The 14019-nt window shown below is 53.5% G+C and overlaps 5 protein-coding genes across 5 annotated transcripts; 4 read left to right on the top strand and 1 right to left on the bottom strand.

Moving 5' to 3' along the window:
• Positions 1-1279: 1279 nt before the first annotated feature.
• On the top strand, positions 1280-2867 carry ACRALDRAFT_213359 (uncharacterized protein; the record flags this gene model as incomplete). The annotated part of the gene is made up of 13 exons (XM_071024067.1): positions 1280-1363; positions 1398-1451; positions 1491-1511; positions 1586-1593; positions 1668-1775; positions 1831-1893; positions 1948-1979; positions 2013-2040; positions 2070-2112; positions 2150-2385; positions 2412-2491; positions 2552-2737; positions 2791-2867. 13 exons carry the CDS (start codon positions 1280-1282, stop codon positions 2865-2867), a joined length of 1020 nt encoding a protein of 339 aa, XP_070872074.1.
• A 288-nt stretch (positions 2868-3155) lies between these two features.
• Positions 3156-5092, bottom strand: ACRALDRAFT_1011704 (uncharacterized protein; the record flags this gene model as incomplete). Its single annotated transcript, XM_071014721.1, has 2 exons — positions 3156-4107; positions 4245-5092. Coding segments are annotated over 2 exons (1800 nt in total), but the record flags the coding sequence as incomplete, so codon positions are not given.
• A 1889-nt stretch (positions 5093-6981) lies between these two features.
• Positions 6982-7730, top strand: ACRALDRAFT_1065981 (uncharacterized protein). Its single transcript, XM_071017258.1, has one exon. It carries the CDS (start codon positions 7049-7051, stop codon positions 7535-7537), a length of 489 nt encoding a protein of 162 aa, XP_070872072.1. The 5' UTR covers positions 6982-7048; the 3' UTR covers positions 7538-7730.
• A 596-nt stretch (positions 7731-8326) lies between these two features.
• ACRALDRAFT_2030118 (uncharacterized protein) lies at positions 8327-9569 on the top strand (the record flags this gene model as incomplete). The annotated part of the gene is made up of 3 exons (XM_071020640.1): positions 8327-8531; positions 8595-8823; positions 8921-9569. The coding sequence occupies 3 exons, from the start codon at positions 8327-8329 to the stop codon at positions 9567-9569; spliced, it is 1083 nt and encodes a 360-aa protein (XP_070872071.1).
• Positions 9570-10264: 695 nt separating this feature from the next.
• Positions 10265-13501, top strand: ACRALDRAFT_2112852 (carbohydrate-binding module family 35 protein; the record flags this gene model as incomplete). Its single annotated transcript, XM_071023600.1, has 3 exons — positions 10265-10529; positions 12215-12291; positions 12368-13501. 3 exons carry the CDS (start codon positions 10265-10267, stop codon positions 13499-13501), a joined length of 1476 nt encoding a protein of 491 aa, XP_070872070.1.
• Positions 13502-14019: the final 518 nt, after the last annotated feature.

The following is a 14019-nucleotide window of genomic DNA, read 5'->3' as shown; positions in this document are numbered from 1 at the left end:
AGTATGGATGGGTGAGTATTGATGGGGATGGTGGTATTCGGTAAATGGAGGGCAAAGAAAAGCAACGTCTCCAGTCCGTCCCTTGATCAAGGAACATGAGCAGAACTCGAGGCCCAAGTCGGCGGCGGCTTCGTCGGCGTTATTATATCATCTTTGCCATGGGGGGATGCCACACCCGGTTCCCACACCTACTACGTACATCATATGCATCGTGGGGAGCAGACGACCCCTGCTTGGTAGACGACGCGCTTAGCCCATCGTCGGCTGATGCCATGTTGGGGAAACAGCCCGAGTGGGTTCGGGTAAAAGGTGTAGATCGACGACGCGACGGGGTTAGCCAGACAAGGGGGTGCCGGCAGTCGTCGCGTCGGGTCGTTTGACCGCAAGAATGGATTGGATGGGCTGGCGACGGCTCGGCTGTCGAGACAGAGAGTCAGGTTCACTTGGCATGGGCACCAATGCGTGTGAGCGAACGATAACTCTACTGACGACTATACCATCGAGTCAGTCAGTCAGTCGGTTCACGCAAAGCAACTCGTCCAGAGTCCAGATGCCCCTCCAAGGCCTTCTCCCCCACCCTCTCTCTATTTTCGTCCGAAGGGAGGATGGATGCTCCTCGTATGGAAAAGGCGAGAGGTACCACGATTGGACAGGGACAGCTCGGGTCTCAAACGAGCAGACGGCAAAAGCAAGGGTCAAAGTCGAGGGAGTCGACAAGCGTGTTTTCGTACACATACTGTACTGAGTAGGACCAGACGTCCATGCAGGAACCGCCGAAAGACTTTGCTGTCTTTGGTAATGGACGGTTGTCGTCCTATCGAACCCCTGAATACTTCGGATCAATGTTGTTTCTTTGGCTGCTTTTCCTCTCCACACCTCCAACTCCACACACTTGTAACTAGCGTCTGCTCCTGCTGGCGCGTGGTAAAGCGGCCGAGGTACCTGAGTACCTACGTTGTACGTACGTAAGTCACTTTGACCTCATGGTGAAATATACAAGGTCTCTGAGAAGATTGCCCATCATTCGGTAATTCGTTGCTGTCCATAAGACGTGATTTTGAAGGAGAATCAAGAGACTTTTTTATTTTTATTTTTTTTAAAAAAAAATATCCTAAGTGCCGGATCTTCACGTCGACCCCTGGTCCTGGACACGAAGACGGCGCATGAAATAAATTACAGAAACAACGGGAGCAAATCAATTCATTGGCTCTTAGTCTCCACGTCGGATTAACTTAAATACGCTACGCTAATTTAGTTTAGAGCCAAGATTGCGTCCCGAATGCTGAACAAATCCGGGGAACAAATCCATCGTGAAAAGACGGAGTTTTCGCTACAGTTGTACGACCATCTGGGCTCCGCGGCTGTCGCAGATATGGCCTTGTCGCAGATATAGCGAGTCCAGGGCCAATCAATACCCAAAGGTCTTCCCGCTGGCCAGCATAGCATACCAAGTGTAGGTATTGTCCATTCGCTTCATTGATGCCGACAAGTTTTTGTTGAGTCTCTTTTTTGTTCATTTCTATTGAAAAATAAATAATAATAATAATAAAAATGACAGGAAGTGAAATACACCCACACGCTCTAGAGTCAAGCGTCCACTCTATCGTATCCTCGTGACCCTGCTACGAGTAGGCCAGCACCCCTTACCCACCACTTCACCCACACAGAACCAATAACGACAATCGGACCATAACGAGCACGACTAATGACAAGCACATGGACAAACCCCGTCACCCGGCCTCCACAAAGCGGGAGCGGGAAGGGCTGGTGCCAAGGTAAGGTTTAATGTTGCTTGCTCTGCTGCGCGACCACGATGCTGCCAACGTCCAGGCGGTCCCCATGCTTTTCTATTTGCGCATCGTGGTTTGTATTCCTGAAACACAGCGGACCGCAGTGAACGTCCTATGAAATCTTAACGAGATGAAGGACCAATGCAATGACGTACAGCGCACGGGTTGATCCCCCGCCAGCCATTTCGTGTACAGCTTCGGCGGTTAACACTGAACAGCCAGCGCGGACGGAAACGGTCCGCCATAAACGGTCCGCCATGCCCTGACGCACTATTCGAGCTCCATCCGTATGTATTCTTTGTATTCAAATTGGTCCTCGAATGTCTTCGCTGCCCTCTGCAACGCCGGCATCTGTGTAGTATTGGGCGCAGAGTCGTCGGCCCTTCCACGGCGGGATGCGACTCTACGACCTCACCTGCCAGGACGCTCCGCTGGATTACCCCACAAATGCGAGCTGGACCCTTACCCTCTGTTGCTCGAATCTCGACCCTAGGTGCTTGGGACTTGGTATCGGGATACGTTACATCCATGTGCATCTGCCATGTGCCCCTCCGTTTGAACCGTCCATCTCGGATGGGGCAGATGGAGATTTCATGTCTGGATTTAGCTAGCTGAGATAAGTTTGGCTCTCATCGAACCCCACGCCGTCACATGGCAATCAATCGTCTCCCAAGCCGTCTACAGAACGGAAATCGAACGCTGTGTTGTCTATACTTCTATAGGCTCTACTTCTTCGGGCTTCCAACTCATTCCTCTTCTAGTAGTTACTGTCTGTAATGTCCATCGGATGACTGCCGGAGTCTATCTATCCAAAGCGTATGCCATCTTGCTCTATTTTAGAGAATCAACCAGCAAACGGACCAAAACTGTGCGCGGCAAGTCTGATTCGCTATTCCAAAGACCAGCAATCGAACCGACGATGATAGACAAGAAGCGACCAAGAAAAGGTGGAAACCAAAGGAAGACGACAAAAAGGATTATAAGAAAACGCTGCAGTGAGATGTCCAAACATATTGCGAATCCCCCCAGGGCCACGGGAGGCCGTATCGCTTCCGCGTGATCGGTGGAGTGTACTGAAGAATATCAAACGCCGTCACGCCCCGTGGATTGAGACGAATACAAAAGAAATAAGATAAATAAAGATGAAATAAAAAAGAAAATAGGAAATGTGATAAAATAAAAAAGAATAAGAAATAAGATAAAATAAGAAATAAAAAAGATAAGAGAACCGAGATTAGAAGATGAATAGTAGAGGGATTTGAAGCGTGGTAAATGGAAACAGTCGACGTCGTTGGTCGTAAAGTATGTGGAGATACAACGGCCAGCGATAATTCAAACCCCCTCGTGCTCGCCGTCGACCCGCGGGCTCTCCAGCATCTCAATGCCGTCGATATTCGCGCCAAAGTCCATGACCAGGATCTTGGGGTCCTGCCCCGTGCTGACGATGCGGCGGTAATCGCTCTTGGCGCTGAGAACCCAGCTGGCATGCCACTTGGGGAAGTCGAGCAGCTGCCGGCCCGACGCCATGTCGAACACCTTGATATCGGTATCGTAGCTCCCGCTGACGAGGCGGCCCGACACCGAGTCGACGTGCAGGCTGCGCACGAGGCCCTCGTGGGCCTGGATCTCGCGCACGCAGTCGCCCGTGTTGGCGTCCCAGATGCGGATCACCTTGTCGTTGCCGGCCGACGCCACGAACCGCCCGTCCTCGGTGAACTGGCTGCACGCCAGGCCCTTGGTGTGCCCGACAAACTCGCGGATGTTCTTGCCCGTGTCGACGTTCCACAGCTTCACCCGAAAGTCGCCGCTGCAGCTGACGATCGTGTTGCCGCGGAGCTGCACCGCGTTGACCGGACCGGCGTGCCCGCGCAGCCGCCGCAGCAGCGTGCCCGTCTCCCGGTCCCACACGCAGATGGACACGTCCTTGGAGCAGGTGACGATGTGGCGGTCGTCAAAGGCCAGGTCGAGCACCGCCGCCGAGTGCGCCCGTAGTCGGCGGATGGGGCGGTAGCCCGAGCGGACCGAGTAGACGATGCAGGTCGAGTCGGATGAGCCTGTCACGAGGATGCGGTCGTCGTATTGCAGGCATAGGATGGAGGCTTGGTGGTGCATCGGGAAGGTGGCGACGTCGGGCGTCGAGGGGGCCGTATGGGTACCATCCTGGAGGACGGCGTGGTGGACGGGCTGACCTTCCGAGTCGACGAGGAGGGACGGGTTGTTCACGACGTTGGGTGGTCCGATGACGAGGCGACACTCAAAGGTGTGCATATCCCAGATTCGGATGGTCCTGTCGCGAGATCCGGTGACAATCTTTGACCTAAGGGGTCGGTTAGCTATGTGGTTCACAGATTTTACGAGCTAGCAATGAACAAGCGTAAAAGAAAAAGAAAAAAAAAGAAAGAAAAAAGAAAACAAAAAGAAAAAAATGAGAAAAATGGGAAAAAGAAAACATACTCGTCAAACTGCAGACAGTAGATGCTATCGAGGTGACCGTTCAAATAGACGGGTTTGGCCTTGCCCTTACGCCAGCTGCGGTCCAGCTCCTGCCTGACGCGGTAGACCTTTTTCCAGTCGACATGGGGCGCCACGGCCGGCACGCCCTGGGCGGTCCCCGGCTGGACGGGGCGGCTGGTAGCATACGTGTCTGTTTTGGCTCGCAAAAATGCATCGCGCCAGATGTGTCGGTTCGCCACGACGTCCTCCCAGCGGCGCGACACGAGGGACGCCGAGGCCAACGACGCCGCGTCGAGGTAGGCGAGGATCTGGATGGAGAGCTCGGGCGGCAGCTCCGACACAAAGTCGACGCGACTGATGTTGGTATCCTGCTTCAGGCCGCCGGATGCCGCTGCGTCGCCCTCGACAGCTGCCGTCGACACGGTGATTCCAATCCCTATGCCGCTCTCGCGATCGCTCCTCGACGACGACGACGACGACGACGACGACTCGTTCCAGCCAGCAGCAGCGGCGGCGGCAACGGCGGCTTTGGCACCAGCGCCGGTGTGTTCGGGAATGACGGGCGGTTCAGAACCGCGGCCTGGCAGCGGCATGGGGAGGAAAGCGGACGAGTGTTCGAAGCGAGGGAGTTGGGCGTCGGCGGCACCGTGGGAGGTCCGCGTATGGCGAAAGCTGGCGGCCTGGCGTAGGCGACGATGCCAGGTAGGATGGGAAGTGGAGGGTCGCGGGGGAGTAGGTTCGTCCAGAGCGTCAAGGCCGAGGCTGGGCAGTTGGGCAACCGAGTGTCTCTTGGGAGGGTGCACGAAACCCTTGAGCGACATGGAGGCCCGTCGGATTAGGCCCTTTATGCCGCCGTTTTGTTGTTGTTCATTGGTGCCCGAGATGCAGCAGGGCCCGTCGTCCTGGCCGTGACTGGGTCGGCGTCGGTTCTGGTGGGGAAGCGAGTCGGTGGGTTGGAGGGAGAGGTGTCGCATGTCGTCTCGGAGGCGGCGGTCGTCTTCGGGAGAGAGGTAGGCGGAGGGTGGCGGGCCAAAGAAGGACTGTGGCCGTCGCTTGGAAACGAGGGAGTGGCTTTTGCTTCGGAAACGCGCCTTGTTGAAGGCCGAGGCGAGAGGTTCACGAAAAGCGTGGGAAGGAGATGGGGAGAGGGATGAAATCGAAGTCGATGAGTAGGAGAGAGAAAGATCCGAGTCATCGTCGACGATGGCAGTCTCGTGAGCATTCGCCCAGTCGGTCACGGGAGGTGCAAGCTTGGTCATGGTGGTGGTCGTTCCGTTTCCTTGTCTTTCGTTTTGGTTTCGGTTTCGCTCTTGGAGCAACTTCGAGCCGACCAGAAGAAACCCTGGTTAAAGTCCTCTAGTCTTGACCAGCAGTTGTAGAGTCCTTTTCTTGTGACATGCGCTACCGAAGGGAGTGCAAAGGGTGAAGAGGAGAGAGATGGAGAAAGGGGAGGAGGGAACGAGACAAGAGGAGAATAAAACCAATACCATGCACACTAAAATGCAGGAGACATGGGAGGTGGAGTATTAGTAGATGAGGATCCCTTGGAAATCCGGGGTAGAAGCGTGGAGTCTTCTTGTCTTATCGTCTCCTTTTCTTTGTTGTTATGTTTTGATTTTTTTTTGCCTTTGTATTTTTCAATAAAATCAAAAATAAAATTTAGCCCGGACTAGGGGTCTCGGTGAGTGGGTCGCGTAATTCAGGGGTTTCGACGGGCTGGGTTGGTTGATGGGGAGGGAGATCGGAGTGCGTGTGGAAAGGTCAAGTGGAAAGCAGATGCTCCCGTCGGATCCGCGGCCGTTTTTTGCCTTCTAGTGTCTTCCTAATGACCTCGCTCGCCCTTTTTTAGCTGTGTTTGGTGTGTTCGGGGTTCCCGTAGAGTACACGTGTAGATAGGGCAGAAGAGGGAGAAGAAATCTCAACAGAATTTGGCCCCAAGAAAAAGCGATAGGGAGGTACCAAGAACCTCGTGGCCTAGTGCCAAAGTACCTCCGCATTGGGACCTCATGCTCATAGCAAGGTAGGAGTACGAAAAACAAAGTGATAAACAAGACTGTGTCGAGGTCCCGGTACTTTCAATACGCCAAGAATCGGGTCGCCCCAAGTCACACGTGGTGGCAAATGGCGTAGAGTCACGACACAGGTAGGTACAGTACGGAGTGCGGAGCACCACCCATTCCGAGAGGAACGAAATCGCAAAGGGATTAGAAACACGGAGGACGCGTTCCTGAGTACCACTCGGTAACTAGTACGTGCCACTACTGACTAGTTCCATGTCCGACTCTTGAACGATTCTAATTCCATTGAATCGATCGAGTAGCCGAGCCCGGGGAGACTTGGGAAGGCGCCGGACCCTTTCACTGCGAAGTACACTGAGGAATGGGACAGAGATGGTACGAATACTAAGTATGTACGTTGTGCTTGTTGAGGAGGCTTTATATTACCAGGTAATACCTATGTAAATTCTGACCGAATATTGGCAAATTCAAGCCTCTAACCGGGTACCGTGGCTGGTATGCGCCTAGAGTGGCTGTAGCGGCCATGAATCAGCCCCAAGCTTTTATCCAGGCACGATATCGACGCTTCAGCCCTGAAAATACGGTGTATGGGGTACCAACCATCGGGCAGCGTTACGCAGGATATTATTAGGTACGAATACTCGCACAGCTCACAGCTCATTTCTCCTCTTCCCCTCCTCGCAAACGATACCCATCTCTATTTCTACTCATTTTAAAAAGGCTGCGCCACCTACATCGGCATTGAACCTCAACTCTCAACAGACAACGGCCGGAACTCAACCTGCCATGCCGACCACGACGACCACGACGACGGGCGTCAGTCTCCCCTTTGCCTACCGCTTATTTTTCCTCCTCATCGAGCCCATCGCTACCGCGGTCGGTGCCTTTTATGCTCATTTCCGCCCCGATGAATATCTCCATCTCACCCACTCGGCCTCGGCCCCTTCGAGCCCCATCCCGCTGGGCACCGAGATCGCCATGTCCCAGCTAGGCAACCTATACCTGGCTTTCGCTCTCAGCGAAGCCGTCGTCCTGCGCTCCACCGCCGACCTCAGAGTCTGGCGCGCATTCCTCTTCGTCCTTTTACTCGCCGACGTGGGTCACCTCTATACCGTCCGCGCTCTCGGTCCCTCCATCTACTACGACGTCTTCGCCTGGAACGCCATTGACTGGGGCAACATTCCCTACGTGTATTTCGCTGCCGCTGTTCGAATCGCTTTTCTGTCGGGAGTTGGGATGGCGAATAAGGCGCCGGCGACAAAGAAGCGAGTCTGAAAGTAAAGAGAAAAGGAAAAGCAAAAAATCAAAAATCAATATCTTCTTCGGATTATGATTTATCCGTTTGTCAGGTCATGGAAATCGGCCACGAGGGCAGACGACCGGAAAAAAGTAAAGCCAGCAAAGTTCAAGACATGGACCGTTGTCGAATATAACATCCACTTGTCCCGGCCTAGTCCAGAGGCCTTCTGCCATCATACCCTTCGTATTACCCGCTTCGCTTAGTCGTGAGTCCACCCACCCTCCCATTGATGGAGAAATCGGCATGACATCTCGGGAAATTCGCCGCGAGACTTTTCATTCCCCAACCAATCGCCGTCATTTGCTTCACCAACCGGTGGGATCGTCAGTTTAAGTCAACGCGGCTATTCCACCACGGCTCTGCTCTCGTCCGCTTAAAGGCCGCGTTTCCCGACCCAGTTATCCTTCTAAAAGGGAAACTAGCATCATCCTGCCCCTCATGATTACGCTGCGCACGGCATTTGCTGCGACGCGGGGGCCGAGGGTACGGAATTAACCAGGATGACGATGGTGGGGGTCCAGGCGACGGAGAAATTCTGGCGTTGGAAGAGGAGGGAAAGATGACGCTACTTTTCCCTTCCTCTTAACCATCGTCCACTCTCCTTCCTCTCTTCTTCTGACCGAGTTCCTGTTGTCCTGGTATACCCGATCGTCTTGTTCCTCGCCATCTCCTGACTCCTCATCCATCGATTCCACGACTGTCCGCCACGCGCCATCCTCCCCGAACAACACCAAGTTATCACCGCTCCCCTCACCAACACCATCATGACCTACCCCGACAAGTTCACCGGCTTCCAGGTCAAAAGCGCCGACACCTGGCAGGAAGTCCACAAGCAGGACTTTGTCCCCAAGCCCTTCGGTGACTACGACGTTGACATCAAGATCGAGTGCTGCGGCGTCTGCTCCAGCGACATTCACACCGTCCGTGGCGACTGGGGTCCACAGTCCTACCCTTTGGCGGTTGGTCATGGTAAAGCCAGAAGAAGAAGGGGGACAAAAACGTCTATATCATTTCATTAACACTTGGCGACAGAGATCATCGGCAAGGTAATCAAGGCCGGCCCCAAGGTCACCCACGTCAAGGAAGGTGACCGCGTCGGCGTCGGCGCCCAGTCCTACGCCTGCCTGGACTGCAAGCAGTGCAAGAATGACAACGAGACATACTGCCGGCGCCAGCTTGGCACCTATGCCTCTACTTGGCCCGACACGGGCGTCGTGTCGCAGGGCGGCTATTCTTCTCACATCCGCACGCACCAGCACTGGTACGTACGAGTTCCTGCAGCGCTTCCCCGTGTCTTCTCCCGGAATGTGGAAAGACTCCATGTGGCTTGTACACCCCTTCTAACGTTGCCTTTGAAGGGTGTTCCCCATCCCCGAGTCTCTCCCGAGCGAGATCGCCGCCCCCATGCTATGCGCCGGCCTGACCGCCTACTCCCCCTTGGTACGCAACGGCGCCGGCCCGGGCAAGAAGGTGGGCATCGTGGGCATCGGCGGCATCGGCCACTTCGGCATCCTGTTCGCCAAGGCCCTCGGCGCCGAGGTGTGGGCCATCTCCCGGTCGCGCGCCAAGGAGGCCGACGCCCTCAAGATGGGCGCCGACGGCTTCATCGCCACCGCCGAGGACAAGTGGAACGAGCCGCACCGCATGACCTTCGACCTCATTGTCAACACCGCCAGCTCGTCCGACGGCTTCGACCTCTCCACCTACCTGACCCTGCTCGACGTGCACGCCAAGTGGGTGTCGGTCGGCCTCCCCGGCGGCGGCGGCTTCAACGTGCGCAACCAGGACTTTATGCCCAACGGCTGCTTCATCGGCAGCTCCCACCTCGGCAGCCGTCGGGAGACGCTCGAGATGCTGCAGCTCGCAGCCGACAAGAAGCTGTACCCCTGGGTTGAGAAGATCCCCATCGGCCCCGAGGGCCTCAAGCAGGCCTTCCAGGGCGTCGATTCGTCCAAGGTCCGCTACCGGTACTGCATGACCAACTATGACGATGCGTTTGGTGTATAAGGTTCTTTCGTGGCCTTGGGGCGAAAGGAGTGACTGGGATAGACCAATATATTGCATAGCAGTGATGTATCTAGGAGAATATGCGCTATGATTGCATTGTCGTACGCTGATTGTCGTACACTGAAACGGAGGCCACGGCTTGAAGATCACCAACAAGATGAACAAAAGGACGTTGAGAAAGAAGGGCAAAAAGTGCGTTTCCTAGATCTCTCTCAGGGACAGGGGGATCGGCACATCAACTTCTACTTGGAGCACTCTTGGCATATACATACGGCCCCTTTTCCCCAGTTATCCAGGGCCCGAATGGATCCCAACGTCACCTTCCATGAGATGCCGTGGAGGTAAAGTTGCTCCACCCCACAAGAGAGCTGACATGCGCATGAGGCATTGCATTGCGGCATGTTTGCATGCACCTTCAGCGGATCGGCGTCTTACGAGGAGGGTCGCCCTTCTTTCCGCACGTCGGTCCTCGGGTCATTGTCGTCCGGCCCTCGACCTGGCCCCTCTGCGAACACGCGAGAGACATAGGAAGGAACACAGCCAACATGGTGGCCGGGGCACAGGATGCAACGGCGTAGCGTCCTGCAGTAGAGGACAAGCAGCATGGCATGCTATAAAGTGGACGTCATTCCCCAAAGCAGTCTCGGCCCTTCTGGCTCTCCCAATCTTGTGCTTTTACATCTCCACCCGCCGCCATGGTCATCCCGTCCACGTTATTATTGACAGTCACCGCCTTCTCGTCGCTTGCTGCGGCGAGATGGATCGTCCCAGGAGGCCGGTGGCTCGACACTGATGGCGAGAGAATTCGGTGCCACGCAGGGGGCATTACCGTCGAGGAGGAGACCGGTCGGTTCTTTTGGTTCGGCGAGTATAAGACGGAAGATATGCCCGAGGGAGGCGGCGTGTCGGTGTACAGTTCCGATGACCTCGTTACTTGGGAGAACCACGGACTCGCCCTCGGTACATCTTCTTCATACCGGCCAGCGAATTTGGGTGCTGTTTCCGCGGGCGCGAACTAACGCTGCGTTCTTTTGCCAGTTCCCCAAGAAGCATTAGCGGGGGTCCTAGGATCACAATTTCCATATAGGGGTACTTGTTTCATGCCTAGAATCATGATAACCATGGGTTTTCCAGGGCAAAAAATAGATAACTTGCATAGAATCATGCTAACATAGATCAAAATCATATCAATATACATCGAAATCATACCGCGAAGGCGTAGATCTATATTAACCGGTAAATAACCTAGAAACTAACTAATAGCGAGTAAGGGGCTAAGGTACCTACCTATAACGTACCTACCTACCTTATATAATAGGCAGTAGGTCCTTCCACGATTCCACGATATCTTTAGGAGGCAGGAGCAGCAGCGTAGGCGGTGGTTATTCTACCGTGTAACTTAATACGATTAGGATCTTCTTTTCCTTTAAGATCTTCCTTTTCCACCCAACAGCCCTCCTATAACAACAGCCTACAACAACAGCCTATAATAACAGCCTACAACAACAGCCCTCCTAGGCAGAGCCTTCCCACCCCTAAAGAGATCGTGACAAAGAGCTAACTTCTTCCATAACAACAGGACCTCTTCCACAGCAGCAGGACCTCTTCCACGATAACAGAGGTAAGCAGAGTCCCATCCAATAGTCCCATCCAGCAGTCCATTAAGCTAACCTCTTCCATAGCAGACCTCTTCCATAGCAAACCTCTTCCACGATAGCAGAGGTAAGCAGAGTCCTATCCAGAGTCCTATCCAGAGTCCTATCCAGAGTCCTATCCAGAGTCCTATCCAGAGTCCTATCCAGAGTCCTATCCAGAGTCCTATCCAGAGTCCCATCCAGAGTCCTATCAAGCTAACCTCTTCCACGCAGCAGGACCTCTTCCACAGCAGACCTCTTCCATAGCAGACCTCTTCTATAGCAGACCTCTTCCATAGCAGACCTCTTCTATAGCAGACCTCTTCCACGATAGCAGAGGTAAGCAGAGTCCCATCCAGAGTCCCATCCAGAGTCCTATCCAGAGTCCTATCCAGAGTCCTATTAAGCTAACCTCTTCCACGCAGCAGGACCTCTTCCACAGCAGACCTCTTCCATAGCAGACCTCTTCCATAGCAGCAGGACCTCTTCCACGATAACAGAGGTAAGCAGAGTCCTATCTAATAGTCCTATCCAGCAGTCTATTAAGCTAACCTCTTCTATAGCAGACCTTTTCCACGATAATAGAGGTAGGTAAAGTCCTATCTATAGAGTCCTATCCACAGAGTCCCATCAAGCTAACCTCTTCCATAACAACAGGACCTCTTCCATAACAGGAATTAATTAATTAATAATTAATATTAAACTAATAGCTGGATTAAGGCAAGGGCTAGGTGCGTCGTGTATATTTCGATTAATAGTACCTTATTTTAATCGAGGTATATCTTTATAACTATAAATATCGTTAATTAGTTAGTTATCTTAAGCCATATAAATTTCTAACTAATCAGTATACAAACTAGCAAATTTCCATATTACCCCTGGACATGATTTTCCCAGGGAACATGATTTTAACTATGTTACCATGATTTTGCACAGAAAAATCGGTGTTTCATTTCAAATCATATTATATATCAACATGGGAATCTAGGGCCGGGTACCCACAGTAATAAGGCCACGAGTTTGTCGCTCCAGACATGATCATCCAGCGACCCAAGGTTATGTATAGCAAATCGACGGAGGAATACCACGTTTATACACCCAATATCTCCAGTCTACCAAGCAGGAGATCTATGATTCCAACTACTGACACTCATGTCTGAACAGATGTGGTGGCACGCCGATGACGAGAACTACAGTCTTCTTCTGCAGGGCCTCGCGACCTCGCCCAACATCACCGGTCCCTACTCCTTCGTGGACGCCACCGCACCCCTGGGAAACTGGTCGCAAGACTTTGGAATGTTCACCGACCGCGACGACGGGCGCACCTACGCCCTCTACTCCAACGGCGACAGCGTCGAGGGCCGCGACGTCTACCTATCAGCCTTCAACGAGGAGATTACCCAAGTAGAGCAGGTCACTTTCCGGTGGGACAAGTTCGACCTCGAGGCGCCCACCATTATCCAGACGGACGACAGCTACTTCGCCATCATGAGCCACAAGACGGGATACCGTCCCAACAATGTGGTCGCCTTCCGCGCCGACGACCTCGCGGGACCCTGGAGCCAGCCGTTCATGGTCGCCCCTCCTTACACACGGACCTTTAACTCGCAGTCGGGGTTCTCGCTGCGCATCGACGGCACGAAGCGGACTACGTATTTGTACCTCGGGGACCAGTGGGATCTCAACTCGAACTGGGAGGCGCGCTACATATGGCTGCCTATCCTTGTGGATGAGGAGAAGAAACGCATCGAGCTTGCGTGGTACGATGTGTATGACCTCGATATCGAGACGGGCGAGGTGACGCCCATCGAGGGCGAGACGTACTACGCGTACGAGGACTATACCGTCGTGGCTGGAGATGCGTGGAAGCAGGAAGCGACCTTTGCGTCAGGGGGAAAGATTGCGACGGGCATCTACGGGAACGACAGCACCGTCACTTTCACGGGCATCAAGGGTACTGGGTCAAAGCAGTGGGTTTCGTTTTACTACCAGAACACAGACGACATGGGCTTTGGCGATCAGCCTTATGGTAACCCGGACCGGATCGGCGGAGAGTGGCAGATTCGGCGCATCGGCAGCGTTGTGGTCAACGGGCGTGAGGAGGAGGTCGAGAGGCTCTGGCAGCGGGACACCCACAAGGGCGTTATTCTCTCCACGCCGCTTCTACTGGAACTTGACGAGGGGAGTGAAAACACCATTACCGTTGGGGGACTGTGGAACGGGTTTGATTATAAGGGTGCTGATCTTGATCGGATTGTTGTGTATCCCCCTGAGCCGACCAACGGTTGCCACCGCTGATGGAAGCAGCCGATACTTTACTGTTGATTACAGTGAAAAAAGAGAAGCGACTGGGTAGTTGGCCACGAAAAGAGATGGGTGGGCTGTCTTGGAGCTAAACCGCCCCCTATTTAGTCGTATTCCTGAGAAAGGTCCAAAACGTATCCGCGTATTTTTACAAATAATGTTTTAACATTGCGTTGTCCCTACTATGAGTGTATTATGTTCCTGTTTAGCTACCAAACATCCAGGCCAACTGATATTATCTTCCTCCATAATTCCTGGTAATGATATATAGATACAGGGTCCCCCTTTTTCCCCTTAGGGAGAAGGACAATGTGAGGCGCCAACCAAATACATTGCCCCTGAAAACAACACATAGGTAAAGCTTCTCAGACACCCGAATTGACAGATTATGGCCTCGGTCCCACCAAAATAACTCCAAATTGCAGGCCAATTCTTCATAGTCGTTACAGAATCTGGCGATGTGTCTGGGTACAACAGCAAAACTGAGGTTAATAGTGAGACATTTGATGACA

The sequence above is a fragment of the Sodiomyces alcalophilus genome, assembly GCF_042370955.1.
Source record: "Sodiomyces alcalophilus JCM 7366 unplaced genomic scaffold ACRALscaffold_8, whole genome shotgun sequence".
Lineage (NCBI taxonomy): Eukaryota > Fungi > Ascomycota > Sordariomycetes > Glomerellales > Plectosphaerellaceae > Sodiomyces > Sodiomyces alcalophilus.
This window is presented reverse-complemented; position numbering and strand designations above follow the sequence as displayed.